Genomic DNA, 15,324 nt, shown 5'->3' on the forward strand with positions numbered 1-15,324 from the left:
AAATTGTGTAATATTACATTATTAAAGCTGCAAAATGTTCGTCACTAACTCTTGCCATGTCTATCAATTGGTTATTCGATATAATTTGTGTAATATATAGCCAATACGTTTGAGAATATCTAGTACATATGTAATCTTGTATATGGCGAAATTTCTGTGACAATATGATATAAGAGAACATCGTTTTTCTTCAAACGGTCATATGTATTTATTTAATGACTCTCAACAGTCAAAATCAAACAGACGAATTTCAAAAGTTGTCGGTGCAGAGTCCATCGGCACGTTTCTTTAAAAAAGATCTTATCTTATGAAGGTTTTCTTTTAGAACAGTATTAAGAAAACAGCGTGATCATGTTTACAAAGATCCCTATCCAGAATTACGAATGAAAATGTAAATTGGAAATTTAGACGGGCGCATCCGCCAAAGTGTCGAGATGAGTTTGTTTCGTCTCAAATGTTGATTTGCCGTCCACACAATAATTCCGTATTTTCTGAAACTAATTATATATTTTTAGTTATTGTGTTCAAAAACTGCTCTTCCATATCTTCGAAATCTGCACTGGCGTGCCTATAATTTTATAAAATAAAGTCTTCAAAATTAGATTACGTTTTTTTTATATATAATTTCTGATTTTGTTGCAGATAACTTTGTAGATACGTCGTCGTCGGTCCCCTCTCCCCCCGAACCCGGTAGTTTAGATTGCACGACGACGGTAAACGATCCGGAAAGTCGATCGGATTCGCCGGTAGACGTATCGTCGACCTCAGAAACGAGCACTCAGTCCAGGACTGGAAGAAGGTACCCAATGTATATATTTCCCAAATCCTTCAATTAAAACGATAACGCCATTAATCACTTCAACGACAAGTTAAGCGAAAAGAAGAAGATCTGCGAAACGTCAAACCGACTGTATTGAACGTGCGATACTGAACTCATTCGAGGTTTTTCGTTCCAGAACGCCTACCAAAAATCCCCTGCTGCAAGAAAAATGGACCTGCGAGGAGCTCCGGACCGTCACGTGTCATTTAGAAACTAAAGACTTGTGGGACAAGTTCAACGAACTCGGTACGGAAATGATCATCACCAAAACCGGACGGTAAGCGAAACAAAGCTATGATTATAAAATTGCATTCATTTCGGAGTCCGCAAATATACGGTGTTTTTTGGAGCATTTGGGAAAAAACTAAATCAGAAATGCAAATTAAAAACGAGGAAACAGTTTACGACAAAAAAAAGATTATTGATAGAGTTGACCCCCACGAACAAGGTAGCCACAATAAGGCAAATAGTAGACTGTTTTTGGTCACCCTACATTTCTGTCCAAATCCTTGAGAAAAACAATCCAGCATTCAGATATTATTTCAATTTTACCAGATTAACAAAGACTATTAACTGGTGACAGATTAAAAAAGTAGATGTTACCTCTGCCGTACTGTTTGGTCGTCACATGAAAGCATTATGTATGTTAAGTTAGGAGGATCTGCCTCAAATTCGCCTTTTGCAGTCCTTGCAATAAATTCTTTTATTATTATTATTATTATTATTGTTCAACTGAGTTAAACCTTTGGTTTTCTCGTAAGAGGGCCAGTCCAGTTCTTTTCTGAAATTACCTTCAAGAAAGCCTAAGGTAAGATAACGAGAACTATTTTTATGATAACTGCGAATGTCAATTGGTTGTATAGACCGATGTCCGTGAGTATTTGTTTTTTTTTTCACTTTGAATATAAAGGGTTGTGCCTTGTCATATAAAAAAGGGAATAAAATACTAAATACAACCAAGTGCAATAATACAAATCACACTAAGGAGATTGATTGTGATACGGGGTGCAATTTCCATGGACGGAAGAACCGACCCTGTTTTCATTCGTAGGGGCGGTTATTTTATGAGAGAATTCATTTTCATGCATGACAATACTAGGCCGCACACCGCAAAGATCGTGCAAGATGATTACATTACAGAAGTCGGTTTTCGAGTAATGGAGTTACCAGCATTCAGTTCCGACCTCAATCCGATCGAATATGTATGGGATCAGCTAAAACGGATAATTCGAGCTAGACTTCGTACCCCAACCTCGATCCAAGGGCTTACTGTTGCACTAGAGGAAGAGTGGCTTAACATTCCACAAGAAACAATATCGAACTTGATTAGATCTATGCCTAGGGGCATAAACACCGTCACGGATGACTGATTCCCAAAGTTGGTGACAGATAGAGACCTGAGTCGCGGTTAAGATTGTTAGGTTGCTTATAGATTTCTATAGACTCTCGGATTTTTCGTTGGTATAAGAATTTATGTCCGGTTTCGTGATTGTGTTCGGCAACTGCTGATAAGTTTATTTGTCTTAGTAGTAAGGGTCTTTCGTGTTCTTTGAGCCTAGTTGTATATGCATGAAATGCTATAAACTTCTGGCATCTCAAATGACGTTTTGACGTTATACTTTTGTTAGAACTTTTGATATGGGGTGTCGGAAAACAATTACGTGTTCCATTTGTGCCGAAGCGACCGCCATCGCGGCACTTAAACGCCGGTGAGCGTCGCCTTTTGGAATTTGCATAATTAAAAGCGAAAATCTGCCCGGCTATCGCTCGCTTCGTCCTCAAATTACCTGCACATTAATAGGCAACGAATTATAAAGGCCACTCGCTGTCGATCGATTATTTCATACATCTATATATACATTAACATTGAGTTGTCGGTGTAAGACAGAAGGCATCCGACGTGTTGTCAGGTAGAATATGGGGGCCCGATCAATTTTCGTGGTACGTTTGATAGATAACGATGAGATATACCGGGGGGAGAGAAGTAATAATAACGACCCATCGGGTTTCGTTCCGTTCGTTTTTTGTAGCGCCTGGTGGGAATTAAATTAAGAAATAATAAAGTTTTTTTTTTTATTTGACGGCTGAGGGATGATGATTTACGTACCGTATGTAGCGGCGGTTTCGGATTTTATATATTTAATTAGGACCTGCGTTGAAAAACAATAAAACGCTACGGGCGAGTTGGTTAGTTGGGTAGGTTGGGGTCAGCTGAATGGGAAGACGAATTTCTGCCCATTTTGTAAAACTAACCTTAACCTCTATCCAAAAAGGAGTAGGAATTAAGATATATGAACCCAGCGACAATGCAATCTGGCAAAATAACATAGTTTCGGATGGCAGTAGGTCATTAAAAGAGCTTATGAAGACCTCCCAAAGTAACGAAATCCTCGGGAAGGTTCTTGGTTACCAAACCAATTGCAATATCAGCAATCAAAAACTAGATACTGCCCGCTTTAGAGGCTGATTGTACCAAAAAGGGAAGGAAATTGTCACAACGTGAGTCTAATGAGAGAGAAGAACCGAAATAAAACTCTGGAGCCACAAACTTTTGGGTAGTAGTGATGGATACGCTAAATTCTGATCCTGTCAATCTCTACCGGCAACAATATCGACATCTCGAAATTTTGACGACAAAACAACAAGCAATGAGTGAGACCAAACTCTAGTAGATTTCTAGTGAAAATCTTTGGACTCTGGAACGGTGGATAAGATATACTTTTCAAATTATCGCCCCATCAGATTGGGTTTTGGGTTCATTTTAAAAAGGCAACTTCAGATGCCTTAAACGTCCTAACTTTTGAGATACAAGGTGGTAAGGTTTTCAAAAATAAAACATATTTTTGTAATATCTGTAGTACCACTTTAGATATTTGATTTATATTTAGTATGCCACAATTTTTTTCCAAATACACAGTTAATTAATTAAATTCCTTGAATTAATCCGATAATATAGAAAACTCGCTGTATGTAAAGTTCTTCAACGCCTAATAGTAAATCGTAGCAGGTCCGTTAGATCAAATACACTGATATGTTAGAACCATTGAATATCATCTCCTGACTCGAGCAATCCAGTAGACATTATATACCTTGACCAAAAACGTGTGGTGTTCCACAAGGATCAGTGCCTGGACCAGTGTCTTTCTTAGTGTATACCGTAGTTTCAAGGAGAGTATCTCAGAAAAAAAAAACAACAAAAAACCTAGCGACACTCCTTTCTAGTAGATTTTAAGATAATTCCACTCAGAATCAGCTCTTTTACTATTTTTGTAAACCGTTTAATGGCTACTGCAGATATCAACCCAAAACCACTGTCTCTGTAGTAATTTTTTTCGTCAAAAGTGTCTTATACTTGTTAGTCCATATGGTTTGTCAAAATCAAAGATATTATATAAGTATATTATACTTTCGCTAATTACTCACATTAATGCAATTTCAATTTTATTAAACTTTCCCTGTACCTAAACACAGTACTTTTTGAGGTATTCATATTTTTAAAAATATCACAAAAGTGAGTACAAATTAAATATTACCTGAACGTTAAAAGTCTATAGACACAAATAATTATAATTCTTTATTGTTACTTTGTTGTTCAAAAACCCTTCTTGGAAGCCAAGAAGTGAGGTTTTAGTTTGATATCTGCAGTTTTTATGATGTTTTTGTTACAACAAGTGTCCAAAATTCTGAGATTGAGTGGCGTTTCACTTATTTTTTAGTGTCGTTTTATCAAAAACCATCCTTGAAGCTAGTGGCGGTCCCACAAACATTCCGTCATTTTTTGTTTTTTCTTTGGTTACTATCAAAAATGATTTTTTTTATAGCCGAAAACAAGAAGAAGTCGGAGAGCTTTTTTTGAAGACTGCTGTCAACGTTCACAAGTCGATAGTAGACGACCTTTGTAATTTTGTAATTGATACATCATATTTACTGCCTTTTTTAAAAAGTGGAATCACTTCTGCATATTTAAAAAAAGGGCACCAAGAAGTCAAAACATCCTTTAAAATTAAAGGATTTATCCAAATAACCGTGATTGTTATTTAAATTTAGGTTATGAGGTTAAGTCTGAAAAGGAAATATTATCTTTTATATTATCTGAAAGGCTAGTGAAATATGAGCTAAAGTCATCGCTGACGATGTCCCAACTTTATTTTAACTATAGCGACTCTGTTCCACAGGATATTGAAATCAAGATTAATGGTGAGAGTCTGAACAGAGCTACCAGTGGTAAATATCTAGGAATAACTTACGACTATAATATAAAATGGGATGTTCACGTGGCTAACACAGTAAAAAAAGCAAATACTTTGTGTATGTTTTTTATAAACTCAAGGAAGCAGTTATTACAAATTTATGCAGTATACAGTTATAGGCTGGGGAGGTCTCTACATTTCTTTGTTTGACCCGTTGTATCAAACAGGCTTTTGTGATGAATTCAATAGTGTATCAATATAGTGAATTAAAAAACGAATATATACAAAGTCAAATAAATACCTAATGAACTGAAAAATGTCAATGTTGACAAAAACTAAAAAAAAAGTTAAAGACAACATTAGAAGTGTTACATTGTAATAAATAAAATGTAAAACTAAAATTCAAAATATTCAAAAAATTGTAAAAAGTGAAATACATTTCGGTATAATTGGCGAGGTGCAACTCACAAGCAATATTAAGTAGTTGTAAGTTATGTTGGGGCCAACCTATGTACGGGCAGTCTTTGCCCCCTATAGATCCTTCACTATAAAAATATTTTTTATGTAAAAGGAATTTTTGGCAACAAATATTATTATTATTATTTATTATTTATTCGTTTAGTACATAGATGAAACTCTTTGCTGATTGATTGTAATCTGTTATTGGGTGTTATCCTGTTGGTTACTTTATTTTAATAAATAAATAAATTTCTACTGGTGTAGATTGGAGCTGGATGGAGCTACTGTTCATTCTAAAAAGTGAACTTTCACGTTGATCGCTGCAGTTTTATGAAAATCTGCCGGAAAAAGTTAAGTGTCACTCTAGGAATGACACTGGTCCGAGCAAAGATCCCTGTGGAATACCGCTAGGCACTTTTTGTGACAGTGAAAAGGCGTTAGCAATTCGAAATCTAAACGAATGTAAAGATCGCGAACGCGTAGGTCTTCTACCGCGCATTCTAAACCCGGTCCGCGCGATCAATCCGAATCGATTTACATATTAACTTGGGACAATGGCAGCCTCGCGTTCAATCAAGATCGACTCAGATTAAAGACGCGTATCACGACCGACCGGCCGTTTGAAATCTCCTTTTTTTATATACGTACGTATATAAGCGCATGTAAATACGAAGCTCCGGGGCACGCCAATGACGGATAGCGGACATTATCCTGACCGATGGCAGAGTTTCAGTCAACGTCACGAGGTGGCTCCTGTCGCGTTTTAAATGTCGCTGGTCGGAGCGACGCCCCGCGGCGCCCATTCGTCAAAGAAAAACTCGAACCGCTCGGGTATTATTCGAACTTTTTTTTATTTCCCCTGCCCGGCTCGGCTACGGGGTTGATTTTTACTAGACTACGAGCCAGTCGTTGATAATGATACAAATTCTTTTAAATTTATGAGTTTCAACGCACCGTTACAAGTTTGAGGTGTTCCGTGAGGACCGCAGGACATTTTATTTTCTGATCTGCTGAACTGCCCCGTCCAGAAGTCTAAATAAATAAAATAATCGGTATAGGCGCTTGCAATGTCAGCAGACTACTGTAACACTTCTATAAAACTTCTGGATTCCTCCTGCGTCGGAGTCGAAATTGCTAACGTTTCGCCAATCATCCTGTTGGCTTCTTCGGAGCTGTACCTGCTAAATGAGGACTCGGATGACTGATTGCTGACAGATAAAGATATGAATCGTGGTTAAGATGGTTAGGATACATATAGATTTCTATAGACTCTCGGATTTTTCGTTGATAGAAAAATTGATTACATGCAAGAATTTAAGTTTTATAGAATAAAATTTTATGTCCGGTGTCGTGATTGTGTCCGGCAACTGCTGATAAGTCTATTTGCCTTAGTCTTAAGGCTCTTTCATGTTCTTTAAGGCTTGTTGATAATTTTAGTCCGCTCCCTCCGATATATTCTTTGCCACATATGCGTGGAATGCTGTAATCTCCTGGCACCTCAAATGTAATTTTACCTTTGACGGATCGAAGACGTTGAAAGATTTTTATACAAGTGGTAAATCTGATTTTGACGTTATATTTATTTAGAACTTTTGATATGTGGTCAGTGATGTTTTTAATGTTAGGAAGGACAACAGTAGCAAGTGTGGGATTGCTTTCGGCCTCATTGCTATTGGAAGGTTGTGGTGAAGTGTATTTTGTGAAGGAACGCTTAATATGTTTAACGTTGAAAATTTTAGAGGGAAGAGCAGAGGTAAGGTGTTTTAATTCTTAAGGTATCGGTCTGTGTGAGTATGTTTTCTGTTAACACAATGACTCAATCTTAGGTCTGATTTTCTATTGATAAGCATATCTATAGGAGGTATGAAATATCAACGACGTAGCGTTTCTTGTCAAAGGTTTCCTTAAATATATTCACGATAAGTGGTGATAGTGGAGAACCCATAGAAGTTTCACATTAAAGATATTAAGCGTTCCATCCCAAAATACACGTCACTAAAACCTTCCAAAAAGCAATCCCACACTTGCCAAAACATCACTGACCACATGTCAAAAGTTCTAAAGAAATATAACGTCAAAACCAGATTTACCACCTGTCCAAAAATCACTCAACATCTTCCATTCATCAAAGACAAGATTCCATTTGAGATCCTAGGTGTTTACAGCAAAGTTTTATAAAAAGGATTAATCTGTTGCGAATTATAGACCGAAGTAGAAAATACAATAAAATCGGTTATGTGCTGCACTAATATCATCCATAGCATATTATGAACTTATATTTGTTTTGGTATCTGTTAATAGCAATAATATGTTTTTTACTTGTATTCGTCGCCAGCGAAGTCTCTCTCCATCTCTACTGCCTCAATTTAGATAAATTTCAAAAGTTATCGAGCATTTTCTGCTTTCGCTTTTTTGCGCGCTCTGACTCAAACATACATCCAGTGTCAATCCTCAAAATATTCAAAAAAATGCTAACAGATCCGTTTGATCCGTCTGTACAAAACATACCTTAGTCCAAGAGTTGATATTAACTGATATACGGGCTATCGGAGTTGCAATTTCATTTTAGATTTTCTAAAATAATTGTTAAATTGATCGAACTTTTTGGCGCAAAATTTGACATTTGGGATTTTTTTTGACTTGAGAGATTCATTTTCGAGAATAATTTTTAGCGAACATTGTATGGTACTTTTGATGTGCACTTTTGGTGTGTATGCAGATTTTTAAAAAAGATGTCACCTCTAAAAAATATTTTTTAAACAAAGGTATGCTCCTTTTAAATATCGCCCCCCGTCGCTGTTTTCCGGAAATTTGGGGTTGAAATTTTCCGGTGTCGATTTAATCGAAAAATTCTGCGTATGCAGTTTCACAATTTATGTAATAATGTTGCGTAATATTTACTATTGACAGTGGTATTAGTTTCTTTAAAATCTATCAAAAGAATTCCTTCACAATCCGAATAGATCGTGGCCATCACCTTTTTTGTTGACTGGCTGACTCTGAATTTTGTTGGAGGTGCTTGACCCTTCCGACGCCACTGTATTGATTCTTTTTTCGATTGAGGGTCATAATAGAGAACCATAGTTTCATCTCCCGTCAATAGTTTCTATCACAGGCTTAGGTTCCGACCCATAGAGGTCCAAAAAAGACCGCGCACACTCCACACGGCGTTGTTTTTGAATAGCCGAAAGGTTTTTAGGAACCCATCTTGCACTAACCTTCTGCATACCTAAATGATCATGCAGGATTCGACGAAAAATTGTATCAGAAAGCTTAGCAATTTCTGAGATTTCCTTGACCTTTAAACGTCGATCACTCAATACCACCTCTTCCACAATCGCAACAATATCTTCCGTTATGACCTTCACTGGTCGACTAGTTCTTGAATCATCTTCGAGGGACTCCTGCCCCATTCGAAAACCTTTTGCCAAATCTTCTATATATCGTTCCATTTGGTGCCCTAAGAGTTGCAAATAATGATCTCCAGTTGACTTTTGATTTATAAATATAGGGCCCAAAATATGCCAATCTATGACACCACACCATACATTAAGTGATTGGTAGCCCTGGGTATGGCGTGTTTTGTCTATTACAACTCTTTCTTGTAGTGAGCATCTGTCCATAATTTTTTTTTTTTTAAATTATTATTCTCATTAGGTCTATTTAAAAAATGCAAACAAATTTGCATCCTCCGTGGTATTGTTCTGTACTTAGTTTTTGAGTTTGAAGAAATTTAGATGCAATATATTTATATTCTTTCAAAACTGAGTGCATTCATCCCCGAGAAATACCTATCTCTTCGTATAATAGAGGAAACTAGATATTCTTCATAGAATCCTAATATGTTTGCCTTATTTTCTTAATTTAAAACAACAACAAACAAACGTAAACATATTTTCAGAAACAAGTGGATTCAAATATAGAATTTGTTACATCATCGTAATAATAAAATATCTTATTAACCACACATGTAAAATATAGGGTGTTCTATTAAAAAAAAATGATGTAGGCTTATAGGTCAGAAAATCGATGGAAAAAAAAATGTGCAATGTTGTTTACATTGATATCTCTAAAAACCAACGAAAATGTTATCAAGATAAATAGAACGCTCGGTAAAAAATTAAATTATAAAAATTCGTTATATCTAATGAATAAATTAATTAAAAATGAACCCGCGTGGTTAGGGTGGAAAGATTGGTCGCGTGAAGTGTGTGGTACCGCGACTGGGTGTCACTCTCGTAAAAATACGGCACGGAGAAGCGAAGGTGTTTTTATACGGTTCGAAAATGTACGGGCGCAGCGGGATGGCCCGGGAATAGGTACCTGCGGTACACCGCGTGACGCTTCCGACCCAGCTGCGCGTAACAGTGACTTTGCGCAACATTAATTAAACGTAAACGATTTCGTTTACAGTCCGATGGAAAAGTGAAATCGATCGAAACTGCAACGGCGACGCCGTCATGGAAAAGTGAGGCAAATTTTGCAATAGAATAAGACGGCCACTTGGGATTGCTCTCTTTCTCTGACTCATGTTTATAAATGGGAGAATAGGGCCTTCCTTATTTAGCGATAAAATTCTTATTGAAGTCATGTACTGGGTTATTCGTTATATTTGGACACCCACCTACAAAAAGGGTTAATACAAAGCTTCGAACAGACTTTATCTGTCATAATTGTTGGCAAAAGCCAGCATTTTAAATGGACCACCTTGTAAAAAAAGGCACGAAAAGTGCGTTTTGCATTTTCTTCTCTCCTTAGTAATAACAAATCGTTCCCCATTAATCTTAATATTTTAAATATATTGTCAAACGCGTGCGCACTACCCCCACTCCCGTTTGATGGTTGCTCGTCCCGCAGGGTTCAAAATCCGAGATAGAAATCGGTAATATCAAAACAGCGCCCCGCTGCTGTCCCTTGCAACGAAATTTCACGGGTTATTCTTTATCTGACGTCTTATATTTCATACGCTTACGTGGGGGGACGGTGGCCACGAAATGCAAGAATAATGGGACCTGATACGGGACCGATAACGATCATTAAAATCGGATATTTGGATAACAAAACGCAGGGGTTAAAATGTCTAATGAACAAGAAGTATGACGTTTAGACGGGCACCTGTTCTTCGAGTCGCCGGTATGAACCTGCCGGGGTGGGACCGCTCGTCGCGCCGCATAAACTCGAATAAAAATTTAAATGAAAATGGTAATCATTAAACATGCATAAGTATGTTAATAATAATAAGTTTAAGTGCGGACTTAGCCTCTGAACATGCCAGGTCAAATTTTGGCTAGACGTAAATCAAGATTTTGTAAACTTGCGTTCAAAGAAATCGACCCATTTAAAATTTTCATTATCAAAAAAAGTAGTTAAAATCAAAATTTTAAAAAATCGTTCTGGGGATCGATTTTCCATCATAAATACTTATAAAAAATATACATATAGGTTTATAACGTCCTTCGACGTTGTCCGACGCCTAAACTCCAACCCCGTTGATCTTCACAATCTTCCGGAGTCAGATGTTTTCTTCTACCTGTTGGTTGCCAGTGGAGTATCCTTTTCGGCCATCGGGTATTTAACATTCTTTCCACGTGTCCATACCAAGTAAGTTGTTTTTTCTCTATATCCTGCGTTATTGTGCCTTCTAATCCCATCCGTTGTTATATGGTATCGTTTCTTATTCTTTCTCTTTGTGAAATGCGCATTGATCTTCTGCATCCATCTCGACAGCATCATCGGAAATTCTCGATGTCTCTGATCCATATAGAAGCGTGGTAAAAAGCACCCTATATTTTTTTTGAAATGTAAAAGCTAGTATTTCGTTGTGCATCCAAACAATTTGAACGACTTTAATAACAACAGCAACAGTGAGATGACGAATAGTTTTGTACCATTCTTCCTTCCCCTCAGAAAAAAAAGGAACGTTCCACCATCGCTCGCAGGCTAAAAGCAATCGGCATATTCGAATCGGGTGGGGCGACCCCCGCCCCCACCATTCGCCCCTCACAAGGCGAACCATTCGAAACAAAACGGGATAATAATCTACCGTACAAGGGATGTTTTGTTCCCCATACACCTTTATAATTCAGTAATGGAATTAACTTACGCAAACAAGGGTTTGTCACATTTTCTGACAACTTTCATGTCCCAAGGCAATTTGGTTTTGTTATGTGCCTTCGCGTTTGATAATGAAAAATCGATAAACGAAATTTAATGGCGAAAACCTTTGGCGCCGCGCGACTGGGGTCTGCGGGGGAGCGATTATTTCGATATATTAAACATTGGATCGACGTAGACCTTGGAATTTAGATACGTTCGCGTAACACTATGGTTAATGATTATTTGCAAAAGTTTGTGAAATATATTTCCGATATAGACGGCAGGCAGAAATATGGCGCGGGATGAAGTAGGTTCTTCAACATCATCCGCTGCTCATTTGAAATGACCTTCGGAAGGCTTTCCCCCGGCTGATATCATCATACTTCCTCTAATTTTATTTATATTTTCACATCAGCGTACAAATAAAATCAAATTGAGGCAGCAGAATTAATAGCTTTTTAAAGACAGGCTACTGCAATACTATCTACAACAGGATGTTTTCTAAATGGTAAGAAGTATCAACTTCAAAGTCCTTTTCGACCCAGTTTCGAAAATATATTATTTGTCGGCATTTGATTTACCCGTTTTTGAAATATGTCCATTGTTCAAAAGTAAAATTTAAATATTAACGTCAACATTTTGTCTTCGCTTGCTTGTGATTGCTCTCAAAACAAAATCGGAATGGTTGTTTAGTCAAAATGTTTCATTTCTCGGCCTTAAAATATTTTTATTTTCTGGGGTATCGTAATATATGACAATATTTCAAGGGGATTTAAATAAGGGCAATTTGGCGGCCATCCAAGAGAGCCTTCCTATCCAAAACTCAAATTTACCGTTGAGACACAAGGTTATTCTACTTTATAGCAATATTTTTACTTTATTTATACTAATACAATACAATGGCGTTGTGTTTTGGTTAGGGGATTTTCATTTTCAAATAATGTATCCCAATCTGAGCTTTTATACAAAGCACCAGTCTAATCGTCCTCTTTTGTAAGACCCTTTTTGCTTGCAACGAATAACCTCACAGAGGAATTGCATATGACAGTGTTGAGTAAACCAGAGCATAATATGCAGTTCTAAGGACTTCCGGAGGAACACAAAAACTCAGCCCTCAGGCAAAAGCAGTTTCTCCAAACCTCAACTCGATCCCCAATGATCAATATATGACAATATTTACCATTTTCTAAAAACAAAATCGTTTTATAACAGCGCTAGTCGCAAGTGAATTTACTGCCACCAATTTTGTTTCCTTAACGTGTTTATTATCATTTTTTAAAATTTAAATAATACTTAACACTTTATATACAGGGAATTCCCAAACTTACCTTAGTCCAACTATTAAACAAAAATCAATTCGCCAATAAATGTTCAAAATGATTTTCATTCACTGTGATTTAGAGAGACGTTTATTTATCTATACTTCATATACCTCCAAACAAAAATCAATACGATTAAAATCTGGACTCCTAGGCGGCCAAGATGTTCTAATCCGATGACCACTCGAACGATAATGAAATTAGGTAGTCCCTACCCACGCTTTAAATTAAATGAAGGTCCTAACATGTCAATTATTTGGCATCAAACTATCTTTTCTTGTGATTATATTGATCAAAATCTAAAAATCTCCTATTTTGCCATATACCATTACTTATGCGACACCTTGTATATTGTGAATGCCTAGAATGTGGAACAAATGAAATCAAAAAATGTACAGCGTGGGTCAAAAAGTAGGAATGAACAGTTGAGTATCGAGTACCGGTGAAGTTCTTTAATATGATGCATCTAAATGAACCCCATAGAAATGAAATTTTAATTTTTATTGGATATGGAGACGATACGAGAACTAAGAAGTTTGTAATTTGCTTAACGCAAAATATCAATAGCCATTATAAGATGACAGAAATCTATTTGTGACTATTTATGAACTTTACCGGAATTAACTATTACCATCTCAAAATTAAATTATTTTTTTTAATCTTTTGGTCCCAAGGATAAGATGGGGTGTGCATCGAATCCTTGTAGGTTCTTCTTCTTCTTTGCCTCCCTTGGCCGCCCACATTTACCAGGATCATTCGACCAAACGTTTTAACTTTGGCCGAGATTAATTTTACTCGTGCTCCCTTTATTATTTTCAGCTATCGCCGACACTGTGACGGTGCAAAATTCGAAAGTAATCAGGAACTATCGCCTTAAATTAACCAACGATTCGATGCTTTTGCACAATTAACGTTTACTTTCGGATATCTTTCGATGCGATACGCCGTTCGATTTCAGGGTTTCAATATAACCCTATGTAGTCCGTGGAATCCTCTATCTAGAAAAAAACTTGTACCATAAATGCAATCGGAAATAAAAAAATTAGTTTCATAATATTATAGTGCTCAAGAAAGGGTACTGTAAATTATTGGGGAATCTTTGGAATGCTTGAAAATAATTATGATCTATTAATCTATAATGAGATCAGGTTATTGTAATCCCTGAGGATAATAAGATTAAAGTATTTAATAAGGGACATGGTATAGCTAATTCAAGATTAGGGGAAGAAAAGAAATCTGCAACATTTTTGTTTCTTCTTACTATTTTGTTTTCATAATATTATTAATGTTTTTAATTGTTTTTAAAAGTGCAGTACATACCATTTGGTGGTTTTACAACGTATAGAAGAGTGTGCGATTTCAATGATAAATTACTAAATAAAAAATTTAAAAAATAAATTGACAGATAAAGGACGAAAGATAAATCCGACGACCTATAACGGAAAGTAATATTTATGAGGAGCTGTGAAGCATTTATTTGTAACGTTATCGATTCAATTTGTTCGGTATATTTAATTGGGTGTTAAGTGTCTAAAGGAAATAAACATTCGAGCCATATTTATTTAAATATTGATTCGGTTAGTTTTGTTGGCGCTGGATCCAAGGTTCGTAAATTCCTTCTGAACTACATTTATTTTACTTTATGCTCCTACGTAACTGGCGTGTTAGAATCGCACCGCTTAAATGATTTCTATTATTTTTATACTACATGTACTCAAAAATTGGCAGTCAGGTAGACAAAAATTCGAAATAAAAGAAAATTTTCATTAACAAAAACTTGAGTCCATCGACGCGTTTTTTGGACGGTTGCTAGAGGAATGTTTTTTCACGGTCTACATGATCTCGAACAACATCATACAATTTTTCTCCAGGTATGCGCCGTCACCTCGATCTGAAAATTGACTTCATTTAATGATATTTCCGGCTGCTAGTACGTTTTTAGACTTAGAGATGTTTTTGTTTTTCCCTATTCACTTATTCCTTCTTTTTATATCATTATAATTAAAATACTTGAACATTAATTTAAATATTCAATAGCCATTTTTATTCATTTTTAGTGGCAACTTGTCCATCAATTTGGGTTTGCGTCTCCTTTTCCTCCGTTCCCCTTGGGGCAAACTCCCGCTCAGTCATGCTTCAAGCAGTTTCCAATTGAGCCTTAGTAGCAATATACTCACCATTACATCCTGGTTTTTTTCTTCTATTTTTTTTTTTTAAATTAATAGCCATGTGTTATGTTCAAGAGGTAATATTAAATATAAATATTTAAGTCACACATTTAATAACGGATGGGTAGGTTGCGGCGCACCTCAAACAGTTTGAACTTCTTAAAAGTCTGGTTTATCGGGGTGCGACAAGCATAAAAAAAAGTAAGAAAATGCTTTTTTGTTATGAACTTATTTATTTTGTTGCACTTAAGAATACATTACAAATGCAAAAA

At 36.3% G+C, this 15,324-nt stretch overlaps 1 protein-coding gene across 1 annotated transcript in view; it reads left to right on the top strand.

Annotated features, from left to right (window-relative positions):
* The window catches only part of LOC132697023 (T-box transcription factor TBX20-like), a 65,010-nt gene that overhangs the window by 8,594 nt on the left and 41,092 nt on the right, over positions 1–15,324 (top strand). The window contains exons 2-3 of the mRNA XM_060662271.1: positions 643–799; positions 957–1,097. Of these exons, the coding sequence (XP_060518254.1) occupies positions 643–799; positions 957–1,097 (298 nt within the window). The remainder of the gene's footprint in view (positions 1–642; positions 800–956; positions 1,098–15,324) is intronic.

Source organism: Cylas formicarius, unplaced genomic scaffold (assembly GCF_029955315.1).
Source record: "Cylas formicarius isolate icCylForm1 unplaced genomic scaffold, icCylForm1.1 PGA_scaffold_1__22_contigs__length_36826433, whole genome shotgun sequence".
Taxonomy (NCBI): Eukaryota; Metazoa; Arthropoda; class Insecta; order Coleoptera; family Brentidae; genus Cylas; species Cylas formicarius.